Genomic DNA, 27278 nt, shown 5'->3' on the forward strand with positions numbered 1-27278 from the left:
CATGATGACGTGCTTTCCTGTTCTTATGGAATGATGTATCTATAACTAAAACTAATAGAAAATTCTCAGTATGCGAGTGGCTATTCTCACCTTAGCAATATATCAGCTTCCAGCAATTCAGTGTGTCAATCTAGAGAAATGAGCCTATTGTTTGGAAGATATATTAAAGCACAACCTTTATTAATCAATGTTAAGAAAACCACATTCAAACTACTCACTCACCTATCCTATTGGCGCTTAATAACTGAACATATATTTAAATTTTCATGTTTAAGTTAAATGGGGCTTTTGTTTTGTTGCACTCACTCACCTACCCTATTGGCATTTGATAACTGAATGCATATTTTAATTTTCATGTTTAAGTTGAATGGGGCTTTTGTCTTTTTGCACTCACTCACCTACCCTATTAGCATATGATAACCGAATGCCTATTTTAATTTTCTTGTTTCATTTGAATGAAGATTTTATTTTTTTGCACTCGCCTACCCTATTGGCATCTTATAACTGAACGCCTATTTTAATTTTCATGTTTTATTTCAGGCATCCTCAAACTGCGGCCGTCCAGCTGTTGTAAAACTACAACTCTCACAATGCCCTGCTGTAGGCTGAAACCTGTAGGCTGTTTGGGCATGCTGGGAGTTGTAGTTTTGCAACAGCTGGAGGGCCGCAATTTGAGTATGCCTGTTTTATTTGAATGGGGCTTTTATTTTGTTGCACTCACCTACCCTATTGGCGTTTGATAACTGAACGCCTATTTTAATTTTCATGTTTCATTTGAACGGGGCCTTTGTTTTGCTTTAGCATTGATTAATAAAGGTTATATTTTAATATGTCTCCCAAACATTAGGCTCCCTTCTCTAGATCGACAAACCAGTAGCCCAATGGTCCATGGTTAGGTATGAAGTCGAATGATCAGATTGCGCAGCTTTCACACATCCACCTTCCCCCAGTTTCAGATTTTACTCCCAATGATACCTCAGATGATAAAACCTTTTTTACTCTCCACATACATGTATATACACAACATACATTTGTCAGTAGTAAAGCTGGATTTGTCATTTGGTGCAGGTCATGGAATTTTCAAAATATGAGGCAAGGGTTCATATCACGTTTGGAAATAGCGTTCTGGGCAACCGATTGAAATTTTCCACCAAAAGTGTGCCATAGGGTTTGTATGCCACTGGATGTCTATACAGTTGCATAAGTCTGCCATTGAGACCGTGTGGTATGCATTTTTCTTACAAGTACTGTTGTATAGAGAAGAGTAGTTGACCACAATTTTCTGCATTGTCAAGGCAAAGATAGGGAGACACATACTGGCAAAATATATGACTAAAGGCCATTACATTAGCACATTTTTGAGTATTTTACCTTATATACATCTTAGGGTACGGCCACGCAGTCAGGTTTCTGAAAGCAGCTTTGGAAGCCAAAATCAGGAGTGGATCATAAAAGGAGAGATAGGACAGATATGACTGCTCCTCTTTTTTGAATCCACTTATTATATTATGTTTTTACTTTTTTGCAGATATAATTTACAGATGTTTTAATAAGAAGAATAAACATTTTCCTCTTTGTAGCAGCTGATAATTTAGCAGCTCAGCACCTAAATTGTGTAGATTGTGTACTGTGTTTCTTGTGGGCAGAGAGTGTTGATGTGGAGCATTTTGGGTTAGGCTGGGTTGATTTGTTGCATGCTAAATGGCTTAGTTTGTGTGCACATTGCCAAAGGTATAGAACCTACCAAAAGTATGAGTATAAGGGATATTAGGGGTGGGAAAGTATATTCAATTTATATTATGTGTTAGTGAGAGTCATCATTCAACTAAGGGTTTTTTGGGCAAAGTATATCGGGGGAATTTATCATAAGGGTAACATTTGAAGTCAGTTTGACGGCCGTTTTGGGGTACTTAGCATCACATTTATCAAATGTTGTATGTTCCTTGTTAAATTTATTGCATCTTTAAGTCTGGCACTTTTGTCTAGAAATTTTACTCCAGTTTTCCTACTGCCCTTGTACTGGAGTGAATTGGAGACTTTTTAAAAAGTCTCAGTGATAAATCTGGAGCAAAACTAAAATAGCTAACCACACCCACTGTACCAGACACTTTAAAAACTGGAGTGAGTGACGAAAAAATTCAAAAAGTCACAAAACGTCTCCAAAAAGTCGCAAAGCCCCTTTTTTGCTACTTTTTGGAACCAGAATTCTGGAGGGCAATGCATGATAAAATACCCCCTATGTCTAATGATTAAATTCCTTAAAAACCAATTCCAAATCATTCCAATTCTTCCCCTGCCAATGACTGGGGGTCCCTGGGTATTTCAGGCACTCTTCCCAGTTAGAGGGTGCCTGAGCTTTAGGTTCCAAAATCAGAAGATATATTGTGATTTACCTGCGTTTATTCTGCATTATTTCCTGCCTGTATTACTATTGTGCTCTAGGCCTGTTTCCTCCCTGCCTTCACTTCCCATTTCAGTTCTGTTTGTGTTTGAATTAACCCTGTCCGTCTGCCTTGTCTGTGTTCCTGCCAACTACAGTATCCAGCCTGCCTGCTCTGTCTGTATCTTATGACTCTGTCTGCAAGTCTGTCCTTTGTCTACCTTCATCTACAGTACATTACCAGTGTGCTGTCTGGAGCTCTAAAACAAGCATTAAAGTCATTTGTGCTCCAGAGCTGTGCTTCCTACTGTATACAAGTATACACAGATAATTCCCTGCTCTCTTCTCGCTGCCTGTCTGTCAATTCTTTTATGCCAACTTGGTTTATACATGGTAGCTTTAGTACTAGTGTCAAGGTAGAACCACCCATATAACAGGCTATATGCATTCTCACGGGAGTCAGAAATGTTCTTAGTCTTGGGTTAACGAATACTGAGCGAGAACGGCTGTAACATAATGTAAGACCTACAATTTTAAATATAAATGTATAGTGTTAGTAGTGAGCCCTTAGACACAGCTCTACAATACATTTTGTAAAGTGGTAATGTAAGTTGACAGGGCTAATCTCATTTTACAAATAAATAGAGGAAAAAGAAAATGTCACTACATATGTTTGACAGTTAACTCAAGTCCCAACAGGTAATGACTGTAAAGACACATTTGTGGTTCGATGTCGTCTCTGGTGTTCCTGCTCGTCCATCACTACAAAAGTTAAGTGTCACGTTTGTTTGTGTTTTGTTTTCCCTTCCTTGCTTGTTGTTACTAGGCCTCAGGGAAACGCCTGTTTCTTAATCTGGGAAGGAACGGGTTGCCTCAGCCCTGACAATATTCTTAGGGCTCTTTAGGGTCTCCAGGGTCCCAGGTTCAAGGGTATGGGCATTTCTACCTTCAAGGGGTGCCCACACAGTTAGGAGTCAGGGCCAGGAGTAGGTTTACTAGGAGGTGACCTTTTCCTGTCCCTAGCGTTGAGGCCTAGTGGCTTTCCCTTTCCCTCCTGGTTGTCAGTTTGGTGTTTCTTCCTATACCTCATTCCTGACAATATCATTGTCAAGGTATTTCCCTGCTGTTACCTTCAATTTTCACTGCTCCTGTCTCTTACCTCCATTAAATAATATCGCCAGCTAACTGAAAAACATCTCATCATTCTTTACGTCTCTCATTCTTTAAATAATATTGAATTTAAAACATCACAACATAGCACTTCACTAATACACACAGTACATAAATACAACAAAAAAATATATTCCTTTGGCCGGAATCATATGTGCAGTTTGTGTGGCGGTTGTGGAACCAAAGCCGGGAGTGGATCCAAGTGTGTAACTATAAGGGTGTGTCTACGTGGGCTATTTTTTGGTGCAGAAAATCTGCTATGGATTTTGCCACTGATCTGTGGCAAAATCCATATGGACATACCATTTGCAATGGAGTTCATGCTATGACTTGCAAACGGTGACAGGAGGTCAACTCATGTTGTGCATTTCTTCCCCACGGCTAAAGTTATGTGTGGATACTTTTGCGTGCAAATAATATTTTAAAAAATCTTATCCACTTTACTACTACTATAATTCATCTAGATTTTATGCAGACAATTCCATTAATGAAAATATGCAGCATATCGACTCATGTCGCCGTACTATAAGGGATCATGCACACAAACATACTTTTGGTCTGCATCCAATCTGTATTCACTTTAATTGGACCGCAAAAGCCTGCATCCGTATTGCTGTTCCTTGGCCCCGCAAAAAAATAGAACATATCCTATTCTGTCAATTTTATAGACAAAGATAGGACTGTTCTATAAAGCCCAAGATGTTACGTTCCACAAAATGCCATACAGAAGCGGACGGTATCCGTGTCCGCAATTTGCATAATGCAAATACAGCTACAGCTAGAGCCGTGTGCATGAGCCTTAAAGGAGAGACTGATACTTTGCCTATCTTTTCTATCGACTGTTTTTGTCCGACAAAGCTGCTCCTGAAAATTTGCGGCAAAAAAGGCATGTGGGATTCTACAGTATCTGGTATTTGGCATCTGGAATAAACTGTAAAATAGTGTGCAATTTCAGAAAGCAGAAACAGAAGATTGAGAAAAATATCCAGGAAATTCCCCCCTGATTAAATAGAAATGTGGCAGTTTGTTTCAAAGGAGTTTTCCAAGACCCTCAAAAATTTAACTGAAGGCCAAGAATGTTATAAATAAAAAGAAAGAAGCACATCTCTATCCTCTGTCCCATTGCACTTCATTTGCATAGTCTTACCACTGGAAAACCCCTTTAACATCTTCTAGTGCCTGAGTATCATAGCAAAACTTCAATGGGACCAGGTTCCTGACTACAACCAACTGGTTTGTTTCCATAACGCTATAATGCTGTAGAAACCTTGTGTCATTAGTGTGCTTTTATTATTTATATGACATTAAAATTACAGAGCGGCAGTGGTCCCTAAATAGGCCTCATGTAATTGGCCCAGACCTAGTAGATGCCTGCACTCCAGGGTATGTAATACACAGTACGTATAGTCGTAACATTTATCCTGTATACTATATCATGTAGTCACTGGTTAAATGAGAAGGAAGGAGTCTTGTGTGATAATATATTTAACAGAGGAAAATGTTATCAGCTGAGTAACAAAGAAGCCATGTTTCATTTTTAGGGCTATGAGTAGGGTTGAGCAAACCCATGGAAGTTCGGGTTTGCCGGGTTCAGCCGAACTTCAGGTCAAAGTTCGGGTTCGGGACCCTTAACCTGACCAGAACTTCACCCCGAACCCGGACCCCATTTAAGTCAACGGAGACCCGAACTTTATTATTTTCCGTTATAACATGGTTATAACGGAAAATAATAGCATTCTTAAAACAGAATGCTAAATAAAATGTCTATTAAGGGGTTAAAAAAAAACTCACCTCATTCACTCGATCACGCAGCCGGTATCTTCTTTTCTGCAAGACTTGCAAAAAGACCTTCGGTGACATCACTGCACTGACCACATGAAGAACGGAAAATAATAAAATCACCCGAACACCGAACCCACAGTCGACATTTGTGCATATTTACCACTTGTTGGCAATGAATATATATTTGCACTTTATTATTTTGTTATGTAATGACACGATTAATAATAAAAACTACAAAGTGATTAGCTTAATTTATTTACTAGAAATTTGGGGTGGTGTAATCTGAAGGTAACGATTAGAGATGAGCGAAGTTCTCAAAAATTCAATTCAGCTGCTTTGCCCAATTTTACTAAAACAATTTGCTTTGTGAAGAATTACTCTTCTTTGTAAATAGTGCAATGACAGGGAACAGCGATTGAGCCGAGCCCTCAGATGCCGCATTCTTTGCTGATCACATCATCTTAGTTGAATATTAAAGCCTTTCAGGGGTTGATCAACAAAAATAAAAAGGCAGCTGAAGCCATCTTGCTTGAAGATCCAGCGTGCAATCTCTCGCGGCAAGTGATGACATCATTAGGTTGGCCAATGTGGTAACATCACACTGCACATGAGATTTTGAGCTGGATCTTCAAGCAAGATGATCACGGCAGCCTCTTCACGCTCAAATGGATGAGTTAAGAATGTTTTTTTTTACATTTTTACCGCCATTTCAGGGAAGATCGATTTGTTATCATGAAGCACAAGAAAATTTGGCTTTGTGGTAAATCAAAATCGAAAATCCACTTTGTGAACTTCGATTCGCTCTACACTCGTAAAGACTATTGACCATAACTTTCACACTGAATATATCTTGTGGTACCACAGGCCTCTTATATATATATATATATATATATATATGTGTGTGTTAGGGCTCTTTTACATCAGAGAAAATAATGTAAGTACCAGCACATAACTGTCAGGAACATAACTGATTTGGCACATAACTGATAGGAACGGGGCCTAAGGGTACTTTCACACTTGCGGAAGGACGGATCCGGCAGGCTGTTCACCCTGTCGGATCCGTCCTTCCGCTGTTTCGCCGTGTCGCCGGACCGCCGCTCCGCCGATCCGTCCCCATTGACTATAATGGGGACAGGGGCAAGGCTCCGGCGCAGTACGGAAGTGCGCGGCGAAAGGCCGCCGGACTAAAAGTCCTGCATGTCCGACTTTTTAGTTCGGCGGCCTCTGACTGCGAACTGCCGTACTGCGCCGGAGCGCCGCACCATCCCCATTATAGTCAATGGAGACGGAGCGGCGGTCCGGCGGCACGGCAAAACAGCGGAAGGACGGATCCGACAGGGTGAACAGCCTGCCGGATATGTCCTGGAGCAAGTGTGAAAGTACCCTAACAGACCCTATTGACTACAATAAGATCCATTGTTTGTTTTAGCAAAGAAACAGTCCTGCACGCAGGACTTTCCTCTAAGCTATTTTTTATTACCCCTGTGACGGAGGCCCTGAGCGGAGCCTTTAATGCAGATGTGAAAATACAGGAATTTTCAGAAGTAAAATAGCTTTTTAAGACACACTTACAATATTATATAATTAGAGATGATCAAATCTAAGCTGACAAAGTAGAATTCGATCCGAATTTGCACCAAATTTCCTCACGCTTCGTGGTAACGATAACGAATCACATTTTTTCCTAAAATGGCTGCTGCACGTGTGAGGACATGGAGAAAGGAACTCTAGGAAGGTGGGATCACCCATAATGCCATGCATGCAGCCAATCAGCAGCCAGCCAGCCCTGTGATGTCACAGCCCTATAAGTAGTGTTAGCCATCTTAGATTCTGCCATTTACCAGTGTACTTAGTGCGGAGAGAGACGTCAGCAGGCGCTAGGGACAGTGTTAGAAAAAACGTAATTGTGCTAAAAAAATGATTTACAAGTGTAGGGAAAGATTATTCAAGGTGTAGGGAAAGGATAGGGAGGAATCATTCCCTAGCATTTATGTTGAACAGGGTTCAGTAGGGGAGGTTTCAGCCTGGGTAATAGGAACAATCCTATTACACCTTGCAGCACTGACTGGGGATCCAAATAGCCATTATACAGCTCTGTCATTCCAGCAAACTGTTCGTATTAGGGTGCAAGTGCTGTTTGAAACGGGCATTAACAGGGTTTATTACAAGGAAATATTTCTACGTCTTATTTGTTATACAGGTAAAACTCCAAAAATTAGAATATCGTGCAAAGTTTATTTATTTCAGTAATCCAGCTTAAAAGGTGAAACTAATATATGAGATAGACTCATTACATGCAAAGTGAGATATTTCAAGCCTTTATTTGTTATAATTTGGATTATTATGGTTTACAGCTTATGAAAACCCCAAAGACACAATCTCAGGTACCCTTTGCTCAGTGTGTATGGATTAATTAGCTGTCACAGTGGTCCTCAACTCCAGTCCTCAGGGCCCACCTTCCGTTCATGTTTTCAGGATTTCCTTAGTATTGGTCAGCTGATATAATTAGTGTCCATCCATCAGGATTTACCACAGGTATTCATTCTGTGGGATACTCCTAAATTCTGACCGGCAAGTGGGCCCTGAGGACTGGAGTTGGGGAACCCTGGACTACAGTGTGACAATTTGAGCCAAGGTTAGTGAACTTTTTCACAATATTTTAATTTTAAGTTGCAGCGGTTCAGCGTGGCAGTTATATGTGGTAAAGCCCTTTTTGCGGTATAGACCAAATTACGTAGTGGTGAAATTTTTTATGTGAAACAGGCTTTATTTGGGAAAATTGATGGGTGATTGTAGATTTTGGTCTGTATAAACCGAATTCCATTATCCTTTTATTGGTGAAATTTTTTATAAAAAAAAAAATAATTCTGGGAAAATTGATGGGTTATTGTACACTTTCTTTTGCTGTTTGGACCGAATTACGTCATCATGGGTCCTGCAGTAAACATAATGAAGACGCTGATGACAACATACCAGCAGACTTTGCCTTTACCATCTATTCACAATTTAATCAAGCAGCTTCAGCAAGTTGAAAATATGCATGTGTTTTTATCTGCTCCGTCTGCATTCCATCTCCACAGCACACACGAGAGCCTCTACTTTGGAGTCTAAGTCTAGTTTCTTAAGATCAGGAGTTCCATCAGAATTGTGGGTAACATTCTTGCTCCCTGTGCAAAGCCATAACAAAAGGACTCTGTAGGCATACTCTATTATCCTTTTATGGGTGAATTTTTTTTATTTCAAACATGTTTTTTTCCGGGAAAATAATGGGTGATTATACACCTTCTTTTGCTGTATGGACCGAATTACGTAGTGGTGACTTTTTTTTATGTGAACTAGCCTTTTTGGGGAAAATTGATGAGTGATCGTATACCTCCTTTTGCTGTATGGACCGAATTACGTAGTGGTGAATTTTTTTTATGTGAAACAGGCTTTTTGGGTGAAAATTAATGAGTGATTGTACACCTCCTTTTGCTGTAGGGACTGAATTAAACAGTGGTGAATTTTTTTTATGTGAAGCAGGAATTTTTGGGGAAAATTAATGGGCGATTGTACACCTCTTTTGCTGTATGGACCAAATTACGTAGTGGTGAATTTTTTTTATGTGAAACAGCCTTTTTTGGGGAAAATTGATGGGTAATCGTACACCTCCTTTTGCTGTATGGACCGAATTACGTAGTAGTGAAATATTTTGATGTGAAGCAGGAATTTTTGGGGAAAATTGATGGGCGATTGTGCACCACTTTTGCTGTATGGACCGAATTACGTAGTGGTGAAATTCTTTTTATGTGAAACAGGCTTTTTGGGAGAAAATTTATTGATGATTGTACATTTTGGGGGGGAAATGATGAGTGATTGGAGACTTCCTTCTGTATAGACCGAATTACGTCAATTTTTTGGGGTGAAACAGCCTTTTTGGGTAAAATTGGTCGATAGCTGTAACTACGGTCAAGGAAAATATATGTCCTTTACGGCCCACTGGGTAAATGTGGTTCCTGCCCAGCCACACCAGCAACTTTTCCAGGTGACGCCGCTTCCACCTCAACGTTCTTACGCCGTTGGTCCTGCGACAATGTCCGCCTCTACCTCCTCATCATCCACTGTTTCCACAGCCTCCACTGCAGGCACAATTGAATACTGATGGATTACTGACTAAATCCTGACTGAGTGAAGGCGGATGCTCCACAGACAGGATCCGTTTTTGGGGGGTTATTGTTCTGATGGATCAGAGGAAGGACAAAATAATCAGTGACGTCAACACAAACTTTCTGCTGACACCCTCTCCACTCTGTCGGGGGGCTCTACTTGTGTAAGCGTTTAATAGAACAGGTTCTGTAGACATCTAGGTGGAATCAGCTGACGATGATGCAAAAGGAGTGCGCTTCTTCTTGGCACTAACATCAACCTGTAAGGCTGAGTTCATACTTGAGTTATTTGGTCAGTTTTGGCCCCATAATTGCCCAAATAAGTGAAGTGTTCAGTGATTCTAAGTGCGACGCTTGTCATCTACATGTCATACGGACTCACAGTATTATTTCACTACAAAAGCAGACATCTCTATGCGTGTTACTGAAAGGAACAGTGTTCTATACCATATAAAGGCTCTCTGCAGCTAGGAAATAGCCATTTTTTTATGTAATTCGCCACCCAAAAATTCAGATCGAACCAAATTTTTCCCCAAAAATTGGGCGAATCGGCAAATCGAATTTTTGAAAAAATCACTCATCTTATTAGATAATATTAAATGTCAATTAAATTATATTTAACAATTAATATACATACTAAAAAGTAAAAAGAAAATTTAAAAAGCCATACTGCAGAAGAAATGACAAATGTTACATTCTCAATATCATGAAACTGTTATTATGCTAATAGAATGAAGCTGTGATAAGGCTAATAATTCACAAACCTTTCCAAAATACTATAAAGGTTAATTCACAGAGACTAAGTTTGAACAATATGATTGCTCCCCGGCTGTTCGTCTACCTAGTATAACTTATATTATTAAATACCTAGGATATCATCAATATCAGATCGGTTGGTTGTTTGGGAGTAGCTCCAGTGCTGGGAATAGCCACAAGAACTATACATCATCCATTGTGTAGTGGAAGGAGCTGGCTACTGCAGTGCTGCTCCTATTGAAGTGAATCGAACCAAGCTCCATCCTCAACACCAGGAACGGCCTGGCCATAAACCCTACAGGGAAATTTCCCTGTGGGCTGATGCCCAGGAGGCCACCCTAGTTCTCCTTATAGCTGCCACACACGAAGATCTGATGCTCTCAGCATTAATTAATATAAGAGCATCAGACACTTATGCACCTGGCCAGAGGACACAGGTGCCTTCCTGAGTCCAACTCTATTGCCATCCTCAGAAAGATGATACAGTTTCATACTGTGCGGCAGGTGGCAGTATTTTGTGCTACACTGTGGTATTTGGTTCTGCTGGAGCAGTATTTTTTTCTGCACTACAGTATTGAAGACTCTACCTATTTCTGTTGTTCCTGCTCACATGTGTTGGCCCTACCCACTTGTATTGCCCTCCTTTCTGTCAGTTTGGACCCAACTACAACATGGGGCCACTTTTAGTTTTTTTCCAGGGCAACTTTAAGTTCCTAGTCTGCTTCCGCTCAACACAATGGGTGAAACTGTGTAGAGTCCACGCCTATTTCCAGTGCTGGAGCTACTCCTGAACAACTGAACAGCAATTTGATGTGCAGGGTGTACGCCCACCGATCTGATATTGGTGACCTATCCTAGGAATAGGTTACCAATTTTTAAATACTGCAAAACCCCTTTAAAGGGAATCTGTCAGCTCCAAAACAGCCCCCAAACTAGAGTACGTGGTGTGTAGTGTATGTCAGGCATAGTCTGCTTATGTAATTTTTATCTCTGCTCCCAATGAACCAGCAGTAAAATGCATGGAGAGGACTCCACTTTGAGTCCTCTCCAATATGTGTGTGAGTCCTCTTAATGCATTTTACTGCTGGTAAAAATTACATAACCGGACTCAACATCACTTACACTATACACCACTAAAGCTGATATTACTCCTGCATTACTTATCGTAAAGATCTGGCAGTGCAATACTGCTGCTGTTTACCTGATGAACGAGCAAATGTTCATTCATCAGATAATTGGAATCTTTCAACAGGTTTAAAAATCATTGTTTGCCAGTGATCAGAATGGGGGTGAGCAATGGCATTAGCGATCACTCCTCCTCATACTGAGGAGGAGATCACTGCATTTAATAGCAGTGGTCTCCTCCGCTGATGAGCAGGTCTAGTATAAGCTTTACTGTAGTATGGGGGGTGTTTTGGAGTTGACAGATTTTCTTTAAGGTTTGAAGAGGACATGCCAAGTTAAGATGTATTCATCTTCCGTACATGTCTTGTTTATAAGGACGACCATGTAGTTTCTGTTCCCTATTCTTTCTATGTAACATTCTCAACAAAATGTCCAAATATAGTTTGTTCAAATCATAAATAAAATAATCATCATCCTCGTGGTTACTTCCAGTAAAATGTTACACATTAGTAGATCTAGGCCAATGTGTGAAGAGAATGTGTAAACTTCTAATAGTTCAGCATGAAAGGTGCAGAACTATCTGACTCTATACTAGACTCTATTTATTCCAGGTAAACAAAGGAAACCTTTAGTTAGGAAGAACAAAATATATTCTAACACATCTGCTACTTCCAATTTTGATTCTCTCTGTCCCATTGTTTGCTTCCAAAGCAGTAAATTCTACACTATGGGGCAAATTAACTAATAAAATTTAACTAGAATTCTGGTGCACATATCAAACACCATATTTGCTGTCTTAGACACTTTTTGTGCCTCGCTAAGCAAGTAGGTGTGGCATAACAGGAAAGAGGCATGGCTGGAATTCTGATTGTAGCGCAAGTAAGCCAATCAATAGATGATATAAACTTAGACCAGACAGTCTAAAGATGCACCAAATTTTTCATCCAACATCAGCCTCTATTTTAGACTGTCCAGTCTAAGGCACCTCCCCTCCCCATACACATTAGTGTATTGTCAGCCAAAAACTTGTCAGGTTCGGACAACAGTCTAATGAGTATGAGGAGCTCCCAACTCTCCCCTGACGCATGATATTGAGAGAGAAGAGGGTCAAGGGAAGTGAATATTTTTGCCAGATCCTATTGTTCTACTGGGAGATAAGCCAGGAGATATGTCTGCCAGAGGCTTTCTCCAATCTCCCCGTTGAATACACATGTTCATTTGGCTGAGCCAGGAGGATGAGCCATACGTCTATGGGGAGCCAGGAGCGACTTTGGAGTGATAGCTTTTGGATGAGCCCATATGTGTATGGGGGAGTTGGGAAAGATAACTGTCAGCCTAAAGATCGTTTGGCCTACAGCTATTGAAAGTGTATGGCTATGTTCAGTTTGCACTGATTTTGTCTAAGGATTTGACAGTATTAGTAAATTTCGCTCCTTCTTTGCAGTTTTGTGTCAAAATATCAGATGTTGTAGTTAAAGTTTGTATGTATTTATGTATTTTTTGTATTGAATCACACCACTCGTGCCCTTTATGCCCTAATGCAAAATCTGTAGTAGGGCCGCTTATCTACCATGTGGCACTTATAATACTAGTGTGGCAGAGGAGCCTTTAGACCCCTCCGGTACTACGGACCAAGTGTGACTGCTATTCCCCCATCTCCCCACAACAGCATTGCCATTCCTATATGACTCATGTAAGAGGGTCCCTACAGCACTGTTAAAAGTGATGGGCCAAATGCCCATGTGACACAGGTCTCATTGGGAAACTGGTGATGCCAAATGACTGTGAAGTACAAGGATGATGTGACATGATTTTGAGTGATGAAGTGTAAAATATTTTCCATCTTAAAAAATCATCACATTACGTTTTGAGTCAAAAAACGTCTTTCAATTAGATCACTCTCCAAAGCAGGCAAATTATATTTCATTTATTTCTTCTTTGTATTTCTAGACATCCATTAATACAGCACTTCCCTCTCATTATTTCATCATGTGTGCACATCACACATTGGTAAAAGCTTTGTGATGTACTGGAGACAGTCGTGGATTGTGAGGCCCCTGAAGACAAGGGAGGAAACCCTATTGAAGGGTGATCTTTTGAGCTGTCACAAAATGGAGAGACAAAGGCACAGAATGAGAGTGACGGAGTTATGCATTGTATGGCTAAAATAAGAGCCTCTGTGTAGTGCGCACGAGATTGTGCGTAGACAAGGGAATGTTTTCTAGGCTCTGACGTACGTATTGTGAGTGTGTAGCTTTTCCCTTCTGCCTGTAACTCTTTCCAAGCTGTTTGTCTCTCCCAAAGCTTTAGTTTTTGAGAAGGCAAGCTGAAAAGTGCTTGGGATGCAGTAAATCAAATCAGGAATGACAAACGTGGTAGCAATGTCCCCAAGTTGTGGCTAAACTATGTTAAACGCTGTGGCTGACAGGAGTCACAATCACTGTCTGTCAAGGGCATCAGTGCTTTTGGCATAGACATTACCTACTTGTCATGGGTCAGTGTTATAATAAGGCTTGGTGTGCAGCAATGCAACTAGCAGAAACTTTCTGAACTGAGCTGACTGATGACAATGTCACTAACAATTCATGTCATGGTGGTATGCAGAATAAAGAACACAGGACCTAAGTTATGAATGGAAAAGACCAATGCATGGCACACATCAAGTCTGTTTTCAGCTGACACCAGGGTTCTCTGTTTGGAACATTTTTACCTTTGAACTCAAAGTTTAATTTTGTTCACTGTGTTTCTGGGCCTCTTGTTTTGATGTGGATCTGAGCCTCCAGACTAGTCCTTGCACATTAGATTGTCAAGTAGAGAGGGTTGGTAAGATGACCATACCATTTTGATATTTATATCTGCAGGATGTGTCATAGATGTCCGATAAATATGAGTCCCTCTTCTGGAACTGCATCTATTTCCAATATAGGTATCCTCTGAACCCAGCCTGGAAGCAACTTCTGGCAGAGAGAGAATGTAGAGGTGGCCACTCATTCATTGCTATGGGAGTCATGGAAACTGCTGAAAATACCGGTAGTAGAGCCAAAACTCCCATAGAAGTGCATGCTTGCAACCTCTCCATGCACGGATGCAATGGCCATTGAGTGGCCACCTAACCAGCCAGGACGGAGATCAAGGAACCTTTGTTCTGGAGATAAGTGCAGAGATGAGATTCACATCTATCAAACATTTATGGCATATCTTTAGTGGGCTTGTATCATCATAGACAAATTCTTTTAGATTGGGGCCACAATCACCTGATCACTGTGGGTCTTGCTCCTAATATCCCTGGAATGCAACTGATCTTGCTAGGCTTCAAGGAGAAGGTTCCTTTATGGTCTCCATCCCAGATTCCATCAAAAGTACTTGATGAAATAGAGTAGCAGGTGTTGCAGTTGCACTATCTTGTCCAGTAGAATATTACTCATGGAAACAGACTATTATAATCAGTGGGGTCCATCCAACACTGTCTTGCTGAGTTATATGCCAGCACCAGCTCTTATGTTCTTTTCATCTGCTTGTGTAATGAGTAGAACAATGGAAGCAATAACGCTAATGTAAGCTAGGACCAGCCAGGCATTTCGGCTCCAGTTCATAGACAGGGACCTCCCCCCTCTATGATGTACACATGCTCAAATAGGTCATAGGGACTAGGGTCAATTCTATGGGACAACTCCTTTAATATATTATATCAAGTGGTTTCTTACTTTAAGCACCAATTAAATATTGTGGTAATGGAACATCAATGGATTTTGACAGCAGAAAAAAACTGTCTATAAGCCCTAAAAGGTCCCTATTAAGCTTTTTGATGGCAACTCCTCCAGGCAAAATCAACTGGATGACAATGCAGTTCCCATATAAACAGAGCTGTCGTGATCAGTCAACCCTTTTTTATATTTGAAGCTTCACATCCTAATAATATAAATGGTGACAAATGGAAACTTTTACAGGCTATCCTCATTTTCATATGTCCAGACCAGGTTGTCATATGTCCAGGTTTGCTATGGACCTAGACAGAGAAAGACATCCACTGCTAAACACAGTAAAGACACCATGTTAACAATGTGCAAATGGGATTCTTTTAGGTTTTGTAATAATATTCCTAAATATGTGATGAACTGACTGTGACATACAGTCCAGGCAGCCATTTCAAGTTTCAGAATATTTGGTGATGTAGGCATCATCTGTAAAATTAAAGTGTAACAGGCAAACAACATGCCAGCCTGGGCCTGTGAGAACTGAGGAAAGCAAGTGAGCAATGACAAAGGGTTGTATGAGCTGTTATTGTATTATGACTTCATAATGCACATTGGAAATCATCAAAGTATACTAAATCAGTCGGACTTCCATGCGTTGCGCTTTTGTCACATCCCCTCTCTGATTGTAACATTTTTAGCAAGTACACAGTTTCTTAAAAGCTCTTGTTGTGACAGCAATGTGTTAAGAGAACAAAAAATATAACAAGACAGCAGCACATGAGTTCATGAAAAGTACCAGCAAAGGCCATCAAAGATGGGAGAAAAACAAGACCATTTGCATCTGCTGCACATCTTTAGCAGTGGGATGAAAAGCTTTACATAATTTTTTTAAGGGATTATCCAATGATTAATGTAAAGAAAATAAATCAGACACCATATAGTTCATGGCAATATCTTTTTAACAATGCTGGAACCAGCCCTGTACCTCACATGGATCCAGAGATCTCCACTAGAGATGAGCGAATCGAATCCCACGAAGTGGAATTCGATCCGAATTTCAGGATAAATTTGATTCACCTAGATGCTGAATTTCCTCGTGCAACAGGAAAAAAAAAAAATTCTTCGTGCAACAGGATAAAAAAAAAAAATCCAATCTTACCTCCTCCATTTGCTCGCGACGGGCAGCCAGCCTCCATCTTGCTTGAAGATCTCAGCCTAAATCCCATGCGGCGCGAGATTACATCATCACGCTGGCCGGCGTGATGATGACGTCATACGTCACCACGCCAGCTGGCGTGATGACTTAATTTTGCGCCGCACGGGATTTCGGCTGAGATTTTCAAGCAAGATGGTGGTGGCTGGCCCGTCGCAAGGAAATGGAGGCAGTAAGTTTGATTCAATTTTTTTGTTGTTAATTTTACACTCAGATGCCGAGATCAAGTATGAATGCAGCATCTGAGGGGTACAATGACGGGGGCGACTCTATCGCTGCTCCCTGTCATTGCACCCGCTACATAAAGAAAAATGCTCTATGTGACAAAGTAATTTGTCACGAAGCAAATTTTTGGGTGAAAATTCGCTCAGCTCTAATCTCTACATACATTGTTTGGCTTGCACTGTTAGATTTATTTCAGGCTGGCATCTCATGGTGCGTGTCCTTACTCACCTTTCTGCTGTAGCTCTCTCTCTGTAATTCTCCCTGATCATGTGCGGCCATCTCAGAGAGGTGGACAGAGAAATAAAGAAAAGAACAAACAGCAGGTGGTGCTATACAGATACATTTTATTGTATAGCTTAATGGCTTTACTACATTTTTACATGCAATTAGAAAAAAAGTATTCTAACCCAGGTGCTGGTTTTAAAAATGTAGAATATTTTTCGTGTGACAACTCCTTTAGTTGTCTTAAGTGTCCTTTTTTTCTATAAAATTTCCCCAGAGTAGAACATGACAAAGTTTTACTGGAGTTTTGGGAAAAGACGGATCAATTTCAGACTGGTTTTCCTTGGAACCAACAGAGGAATGGTTCTGAGGGCTTACTTTAAAATTTGAACAGAACATGTGCGTGGACTCCAGATCAGCTTCACATGGGTTTGTCTTTTGTAGAGGTCTTAGCCTACTGGAGGTTCTGCTGATACTCTAGGGGGAGGGGGCTGTCTGTAGCAATCTGGTAATTTGTATGATGACTAACCGAGACCCCGCCTGCTGCTCCATCCATCTCTGTGGGAGTTTGAGAAATAACAAAGCGCTGTACTCTGCTACAGTATCTCCAGAACTCCTTTAGAGGTGAATGGATTGGAAGCAGATTCAGTGCATATGCTCAACTTGCCGCCACATTCATGTTGGATGACTCCGCAAGATACAAGGTCCTCATTTTCATGATTGGTGGTGCTGTTATAGTTTGTTAGTAGTTTAATTTCCTTCCTTGAGGTCTCCCCACCATCTCTTCACAGCAGAAGATGGATGCTTTACAGTCAGTAGAATCTGGAACTTGATATCGGGCAATAACATCACTAATGCTCTCCAAGTAGCCCCATCATCTTTTTCTCCTGTGTTTCTCCTGTATTAACTTATCTATGGCTGTAACCAGGCTTTGCTTCACTCATAAATGTTCAGTTAATTGCCCTAGATGTGTATCAAAATACCAGGGCCAGGGGCGTAACTACCATAGCGGCAGACCATGCGACTGCCATGGAGCCCAGGGCAAGATGAGGCCCAGTTGGGATCATCTCTTCTTCTACAGTGTTCGAAAACTTGGTCTGCACTCTACCCTCTAAAGAAACAACTTTTAGCAAACGAGGTAGTGGAAAAAATGGCCCATGGGTCATTGAAAGGGGTTTAGGTGGAAACCCTTCTGTCTTGTGTTGGGGGCCTGGTTTGATCCTTGCTATGAGGCCCTTACTTCTCTATGTATGCCATTGACCAGGGCCAAGGCAAATTGGCTTGTTGGCACCCACTTGGCACCTGGGGAACATCCCTTGACACCCTCCCAGCTACCCTCTGAACATATCTTCTGTACCTTATCTGGAGTAGTACAAAACCTGTCCTTCTGTGACTAATCTTCTGACCACTGATGACACTATAGTGATAACAATTTTACTACAGGATTTAAATTAAGATGCTTATTTTAACCAATAGAAGGTCGCAGTGTAGTATGGTGGTGGTATAATGTATTTAGGGTTTGGAAAAAGTAGTGCAGCCAAAATAAGGAGCAGTCACCCCTACAACCAATCATTTTTTCAGCTTTATTTTTTAGTCAAGCTAATCAAAAATAATAGAGATGATCTGATTGGTTCCTATGGCAAGTGGCCACTTTCTGTCTGTATCAGTGTTTGAACGAGGCCCCTTGTCTGTGAATACAGTTCGGGTGTCAGAATTATTTATTCACTTTTTATCGTTTGGCATATCATTACTGTGCAACCTTGTTTTTCTAATTCTAAGTGGGTGAACCCAATGCAGACCCTCGGATACAGCTCTTTACATGGCAATGCAAGAAGAAATGTTGTCTCACTGTATTATCGTTGAATGGTTTCCTTGGGCATGATGTAAATAATGGCTCATTTTATTTAATGATGTGAGTAATTGTATTCCTACTCTTATGTTTGAGGCGTTGAATACAGCTCTCACATTGCCTCACCCTCAGATTTAATATGATGTTGCTGAAGGGAAATCTGCCAGGAGCAAAATAATAGCAAATCATATAATATACATGATTTTTTTTTCTATTTTTATTGTTTTGTATGTTCATGTTCTAACTCCTGTAACTTATTTTCAATTTATACAGAATATCACATATGATCACATATATATCATAACTCTTTTCCTGGACCCTGTACAGATGTACAGTATCGCAACCTTGCAAAGTTGCAAGTAGAGACTTTTCACCAAAGCAGTTCTCTGCAGAAGAGGTTGTCTAGGATTTAAATATTGATGATCTATATATCAATATCAGTATCTCATTGGTAAGGAGCAAACTCCCAGCATCCTCGCTGATAAAGCTGTTTGAAGGGGCCACAGTGTTCAGACGATGTTGTGGCCTCTTATTAGTATATTAAGCACAGGGTCATGCATTGAGTTTTTTTGTATTCATATGAATGGTACTAGCACGAATGGACCCCTTCCAACAGCTGATCGGCAGGGGTGCTGGGGGCTGATCTTGAGGATTTGTCGTCAATATTTAAGTCTTAGACAGTCTCTTTAAGCTGGTAATAAATCAGGGATTTCAGACAATCCAGTTTACAATTGACTTTCTGTATCGTTCACAGTTGGTCATTGAGGATTGCCATTTTGGATGAAAAGCCAATAAATGTAAAAGGCAAATTAATGATCAATATCTGCTGGGATGTGTAGCCTAGTCCTGGCATCCATTTGGCATGAACAATTTTCCAATGATAGTACTCAACAGCAATTTTTATTTTTAAATCCGCTTTTTGACAGATACCCGTCTTCAAATGACATCTGACCCCCCTATAAAGACATATTATTACATTTTAAGATTATTATTAAGAATAGCTCTCAGTAAGGAGTGAGGCTCATTCTGAATTTAGTTATAGACCCCTATGATTTCTACCTAATACCAAATGGACATGCCATGTATGTTACTGGACTTTTGCTAGCTGATTCTGCTGCCATATACTGGTCCCTATATGATGATTTGCTTCAGGGTTCTCGAAGAATCAAGTGTCCAAATTCCTAACCACACATCTCAAAACAATATACATATAATGTTTTTTAATCTTACAATCTTAGTTTATTCCATTTTGTCTATAAAATTTTTTTGGGGGGCCTTTAGCTTTAACATAACCTAAGGACATTAGTTTCTAAGGCTTGTGACCATCTAAGGAAAATATAAGTCAAGTCAGGAATTTTGACTATTGGTATCACACGGTGAATGGCTTCTTCGTTATTGCCACATGAATATGTGAAGTAACAGCCAGCAAAATTGTAAAAAGCTACAGAGGTCAGAGCAGCCTCACAACACCGCCTGCAAATATCTTTAGGACATTAGTAAGTCAAACCTCATTCCTTATGACAGTGTGACTAAAAAGGCATCTTCACAACTGTGTATTTCAAGCTTCTAAGTGCTGAAACAAAATGGAGCACAGGTCGCAACCACTTTTTTTGAAAGAGAGCTAATCTGCATTTTGATAATATATTACTTGTATATGGTTTTAGGAAGAAAAGATATCATCCATTCCTGTATATGTTTTTATATAATTTTTTTTAACATTTTGAGCACAAACTTTACAACATGATCACTGCAAATGAGGAAAAGACAATGAAGAATCTGAAAGCATTGTAAATATGCAGCATGCCCTGCTGGGAGTTGTAGTTTAAGAAAAGTTTCACAAGTTGCAGAGTTTCACTACGTTATTACTCCTTGGGGTCAAACCTGTACCAATACAATATATCATTAATTCTTTGATTTAAAAATTCTCTGTTAAAGTAAGCTTTATGAAAGCAACATTTTCAGGGTCGATTTTGGTTCTGAGTAAAGGTATCTGTTGTATCACATCTAGCACTACCCTGTAACACCTGGATGAATAATATACAGTACAAAGCTTCCACGTGCACTGTTACCCTCCATAATAGTCCCATCATGATACATGAAAATGCAGTCCAAAGTAATCCAGGCTGGAATCAGACATGCAGTGTTTCTGACAAATTTTGTGCATTTTTGAGTTAAACATACAAGTAGACACAAAAGAGAGGCGATGTGATGTGATCCTTTTTGAATCCATTCCTGTGTTTGGCTCCAAACACTGCCACAAAAACTGTATGTGTGATTCCAACCTAAGCGCTTATTCAAGTCAGTGAATCACAGACGGCACAAGTATTCATTGATTGTAGTGTGTTTTTTTCACACCTTTTTTTTCACTACTTTGGTCCATTTTGTGGGTCAAACATGGCCATAGTCCATGGGATATAATAGCTATTCTGTCTACTTTTTACTGATCCATCATTGCCTAGAGAACTGCAAAAAATGATGCAAAGGAAAAAAAAATGGTTACTAGATAAAAACACATTAACAATTGTGAAAACCATTGGTCACATTTCCTGAACTTTGACTCTTGTGGATGCAATACTCAAATGCAACCGGTCTGAGTTTTTGCATCTACAAAGTAGACATGGAAGAGAAATCATGGAAAGGGTGTGGGAAGAAGTTGGCACTAAAATATATTATTCTTATGGCTAATAACTTGGATATTTTTGATTACTCAATAAAAAATGTTATACTCTGCTGTAGGTTGCGGACATTTATCAAAACTGGGGTATCCATACACCAGTCTTGATCTCCTTGCATTGGAGTGGGATGTGCCTAATTAACAGGCAGATACCCGAATAAATTTGGTGCGTCCCTGCTCTGCCATGCTACAGGCTGGCGTAGACTTCAGCTAAAGTTTACACTACTTTCTGGTGAAATTTAGAGGATATCCTGTGGGCCACATGAAGCCCTGCCCCCTCCAGCTAAGCTCCTCCCCTTTCTCAACACTTCAGCTATAAAAGTCGCAATTTGTGGTGCACTACTGGTGCATAAATACATTGATAAATGTCCCCCATTATGTATGGAATACAGTAATTGGGAAAAAATGTATTAAACAAAAATTCACCCTCCATTCTTTTCCTTTATATGGTGTTATAAAACTGTATTGGTAAATGTGGCCCACCCTTTTTTCTACATCTGTTTAAATACAGTTCTATGGTATGTTTATACAGTACACATGAGTATAAGGTATACATTCTGTTATCAGAGATGTAGCTAAAGGCTCATGGGGCCTGGTGCAAGAGTTCAGCCTGGGCCTTCCTTCCCTTAGTGTTTTGTGGCCAGGGGCAGGGGTGTATCCCCTTCACAATTTGCGCTAGTCCTAAAAAAAATACTACTTTATAATGTGTGCCAGCACACAAAATACCCCCTTATAATGCATGCCAGTGCAAAAAAAAGGCACCTTTATAATGTACGGCAGTAAGAAAAATACCCCCTTATAATGTGTGACACTGCAAAAAATTCCCCTTTACAATGTGCACCAGCACAGAACATATCCCCTTATAATGCATGTCAGGGCAAAAAAATGTGTCTTTATAATGTGTGCCAGTACAAAAGATATCCCCTTATAATGTGTGCTAGTGCTAAAAAATGCTTGGTTTTAATGCATGCCAGTGCAAATATTGACCCCTTAAAATGTGCGCCAGCACAAAAAATGCCCCCTTCTGTGTGCCAGTGCAAAAAATGTTCTCTCTAAGTGGCCCTAGTAGAGTCAATATCCCCATAGTGCCCCCATAATGCATGCCAGTTCAAAAACATGCCCCCACCCCCTTATGTGGGCCAGGCTGCCAGTGCCTATTCAGTGTTCCAGTAGATGCCCCCATATTGCTATCCCCCCAATGTCACCATAGTGCTCCCAGTAGAAGCCCCAATAGTACTCTTCCCCCACAATATCCCCATAGTGCCACCAGTAGATGGCCCCATAGTGTAACTCCCTCTAATGGTAGATTACCCCAGTAGATGCCCCACATCATGGTGTAAAATAAAAAAAAACAATAAACGTAGATACTTACTTCTGCTACCAGCCTCTTTCTTGAGCCGCACGCTTAGGTCATTACAACGCTGTGCTGTCCTCTGTCTTGGGCTGGAGCCTACCAAAGGTAATGGCGGGGCAGGGGGACATAATCAGTTAATCAATTAATCATAATCAATTAATACATAATCAGCAATGCGCCACTGGCAAGGCCCCCAATCTCAGTTATGACCGCTGCAACCCCTATAGCTACACCAGTGTCTGTTAAGTATATGGCCAAGTTGCTGATACTTAAATGCGTTTTTTTTAATGGAAAGCTCAACATGGCAGTTAAAGTAAAAATATAGGGATGATGACTTATGGGATGGAAGATACTCCGGCCCATAAACCTGCCCCTTACCTTACTGCACCCACCTATCCCATAATTAACAGACAGAGACATCTTCTTGGGAAAAGAGCCATCTCGGCCATTTTATTAAACAACACCAATTATCACTTAACAGAAATACGTAATAACACGCATAACATATCAATTACCATAACATATGAACCATTGCATAGGATCCTAGAAGGCAACAGGTAAGCTGTGCTCTCCACCATTCACCTCCACTTGTCATACCGCCTTACCCTCGGCCGCGGTCACCGACCCGAGAGCACCGAATCCTCCATACTGTAATTGATCTCCCCTGTAGGCCCATCTGCCCAACAGGAGCCCCATGCACAAGCTTACCGAACCTCCTGAGATGCACACGCCACCTTGGCATGCACCTATTAAACTTATCATTGCCTTCCAGGACCCTCCATTACCACGCCACAGCAAAAAACCCACCAACCCCAGCCACTATACTGGGCGGGCGGGAAAAAACTTTCTCCTTCTTCCCACGAACGCCGTTTGCCCAAACTCCGCCCCCACTCCCCGGGAACCATGACCATGACCCCCTCCCCTCACCTAAACCTTAACCCCTCAACTGCCTAACTTCTCCCCAAGTCACACAGCACTATGCTAAGGCTGCGCCTAGCTCCGTTGCTCCCAGGAATATCCCTACAGGCAAGTTTCATTTCGTTGGGTGAGTATGCTCAGCCGAACACTAGTTCGGCTCGAGCATCGCTATGATCGGCCGAAAATCGCGTGTGATCGAGCCAGTATATTTAAATCTAATTATGCCTCTATTTCTGAAAAGTTTCTGGTGGGATTCGAACTCACAACTTTCTACATTACAGCCAAGAATGTTAACTACTTCACTATAGAGCTGCATGGCCAGTTACTAAAAAACAAAACAAAATATGAGACTTCTGCTGTATAGGAATACTTACTAGTAGTAAGTGTTCCTATACAGCAGAAGTCTCATATTTTTTATTTATATTTTTTTGTAACTGACCATGCAGCTCTATAGTGTAGTGGTTCTTGGCTGTAATGTAGAAGGTTGTGAGTTTGATTCCCACCTGAAACTTTTCCGAAACAGAGGCTAAATTAGATTTAAATACACTGGGTGTCCCCAAGCACTGACTCCATATATAGACATAGCTATATATGGAGTCAGAGCAGGGACTCATAAGCCGAACTAGAGTCCCGACACCTTCCCCTCTTCAGAGCAGGGGATGCCTGGTTTAATGCTTGGGTTATCCCATTGACTTCCATTGTGAGCACCCGAGCATCGGGAAGTGTTCTACTTGAGCACCAGAGCACACGAGCACTTTGGTGCTCGACCAATACTAGTGTCTAATAAAAACATGTAATATAAATCACAGTTTACTTCCTACTGATGGAAAAAGGATATTGGACGTCAGTTGTGTATCTTGTATAAGAACACTTGACCTGGAACATTTTTGGTGCACAATCATTAGTGTCCAGTTATAGTCACCTACAATACAGTAGACGTGTGTTATTCTTCGAGGATATGTCTAAAAAACTATTTTTCTAATTACAGCTGATCTGTAAAACCATGTGATTTCATGGCTACAGACTACAAGTAAACCTTCTATTTGTCCCCTATTGCTTACTAATATATATTTCATAGGCATTTAAGCAGTAGAAGGACCGATAAAAGGGATGTGTCTGCAAGAATCCAGTAATAATAACCTGTAAACCCCAAAACAATAGTAGATTTCTCATCAGGTTTGGCAATGTTTGGTTTTCTTTTCATTTTAGATGCACTGGAGCTATATACAGAAAAAAGCATTTAACTAACTCGAAGAATAGTTCAAAATAATGGGTTTAAAAAGTGTTTTTGTAATTTCTTTAAAGTCTTTTTTGCAATGGATAATTGATTTCTTTGAACTTGCTGCATTGCATTTCTTTTTAACCTCATTGTGTGATTTTGTGTCCCTGGCAGGGTTATTTAAAGCAGTGCAGGAAGCGGAGAGACATGTTCAGCGATGAGCAGTTAAAGGTCATCTTCGGGAACATTGAGGACATCTACCGGTTCCAGATGGGCTTTGTCAGAGACCTGGAGAAGCAGTACAATAATGAGGAGCCACATCTCAGTGAAATAGGACCATGCTTTCTAGAACACGTAGGTTTAAATGGGCTGCGAAATGTTAGGTCTCTTTAGCCTACAATTTATAGTCAAGCTGCAAGAACATTTCAAATAGCTTTTCAAACTTGGTCATAAAAATGTATTAAGGTCCTTACATGTTTTAAAGAAAGTGGCATCATAAAGAGCTTTAACACCTGGATTATATTGTTTCAATAGCATACTATTGTATTTTATAGTAACCTTTGCATTTTCTTGAATTTCAATGTACTTTTTTATTCTTCACATTTGGAGAATTCATTTCTTAACCTTCTCCTGAGGTGGTCATAAAATATGTTGATGTAAGTGCTACCTTTCTGTAAAGCAACATAACTTCACAAATAGAAAAAAAAAATGCCTGAAAATCTAACATATGTCTTTTAATAAGATATAAATATACACATACACTAACGGACTCTTTAACTCTATTCATGTTTCATGAAACAACCATGAGGTCTTTGCTATCTACTATTGCTGTTTAAGTGCTTCCTGTCTCCATAGGGATACTTTGTACCATCCATCACAGCTTAGCCAGTCTATTGCTCTGTTAGACAAAATACATTCATTTTTGCCAGAAGTGAGTGTAAAGGATAATATCCCACTCCCTGAGACTGAACTGATTACATTACAAGTAAAGGATATTGGTCCAGATTTACTGATGTGTCTGCCCCAAAAATCTGTCGAAAAAAGTGGCACAAATTGGTCCAATTTGACACATCTAGGGTTTCTTCACTTTTCTCCAACAATGGGATGAGGCTTATTGTAAAGTAGGTTTGAGGTTCATGGGAAAAGTGGTGGGCCTAATATGCACCACACCATTTTGTCCCAAAATCTTGGCACAATCCTGGAGTAAAAACCCAATAGTTGGTATAAAGTTAGTGAAAGTTGCCTATCTCTGCATCAGATTTATGAGTCCCTGTGCAGGTATAGACAGCCTAAGCTTACACTATCTTTACGATTAGTAGATCTGGGACATTGTGTGTGTTTCTTAGGTGTAACAAATTATTTTGAATATGTCTACATTAGAACGAGAACATTAGAAAGTCCCAAGGATGGTCACAAAAAATGTTGGATAGGTATTATTGGGCCTAGTGCATATGGACAGTGCATATTCTCTAAATCAGGGCAGCCATTAAGAATATGCAAGTGGTATTTACTCATGTGGACATCAGGGCTACTTGGACTTCTTTACTTTTCTCTGATACTTTATCATGTACTCTACTGTGTTTATTTAAATGGACATATTTTTGGATTTATATTCCTGGGCCCCTAGAGTCAGTACCGCCTGTAGTCCCCTGTTTGTAGCCATGGCCTAGTGAATTTATTCTTTTAAGAGGACCTATCCCTGCTCCTGATATGTCTGTTTAGCAACTGCTTCCATTCCCCGTGTAATACCATTTCTGGAGCATCTATTCTTATGACTCTATGTTGTGCCATTCCTCTATTATTTGTGCTAGAAATGTATTAATAAATTGCCAGCAGTCTGCATTAAATTTCCATCAGGGTGTTACCAGTTGGGGGTATTCCTGTGCAGTCTGACACTGGTAGCACTGATTGGATAATGTTAGACTGTACAGGGACACACCCCTAACTGGTAACACCCAAAGGGACTTTTATGGCAAACTGCTAGTAATTCACTCATAAACTTCTAATATGAAGAATACAGCAATGGCAAAACACAGAGTTACAAATAGTGTTGAGTGAATTGAAGTCCAAGAAAATTCGATTTCCCTGAAATGGTGTAAAAAAACATACTTAATACATTTTCTCACGACGGCCGGCCGCCGCCATTTTGATTGAAGATCTCGCACAAAATCCCATGCATGATGATGTATAACGTCACCACGCTGGCCGATATGATGACGTCATCACGGGCCTCACAAGATTTCGCGAGATGTAATATTGCTATTAGATGCCACAATCAGCTATGAACGTGGCATCTGAGGGTTCAATGATGGTGAGCGGCACAATCACTGTTCCCTGTCATTGCACCCACTATTTACAAAAAATCTATTTTGTGACAAAGTAATTAGTCACAAAGCAAATATTTTTTTTTTAAACCGGCAAAGCAGCCGAATCGAATTTTTTGGATCTCCACACTAGTCACTAAAATAAAATTGTTGAAGAATATCAGGAGTAACTAAAACAGACATGTCAGGAGAGGTGAGGGTCCTCTTTAACTATGAGGTGTAGCTGG

The 27278-nt window shown here is 40.4% G+C and overlaps 1 protein-coding gene across 3 annotated transcripts in view; it reads left to right on the top strand.

The window, feature by feature from the left end:
- The window catches only part of ARHGEF9 (Cdc42 guanine nucleotide exchange factor 9), a 381458-nt gene that overhangs the window by 267421 nt on the left and 86759 nt on the right, over positions 1-27278 (top strand). For all 3 annotated transcript variants that reach the window (XM_044268649.1, XM_044268651.1, XM_044268650.1), the window contains one exon: positions 24902-25081. In XM_044268649.1, the coding sequence (XP_044124584.1) occupies positions 24902-25081 (180 nt within the window). The remainder of the gene's footprint in view (positions 1-24901; positions 25082-27278) is intronic.

The sequence above is a fragment of the Bufo gargarizans genome, chromosome 9 (genome assembly GCF_014858855.1).
Source record: "Bufo gargarizans isolate SCDJY-AF-19 chromosome 9, ASM1485885v1, whole genome shotgun sequence".
Lineage (NCBI taxonomy): Eukaryota > Metazoa > Chordata > Amphibia > Anura > Bufonidae > Bufo > Bufo gargarizans.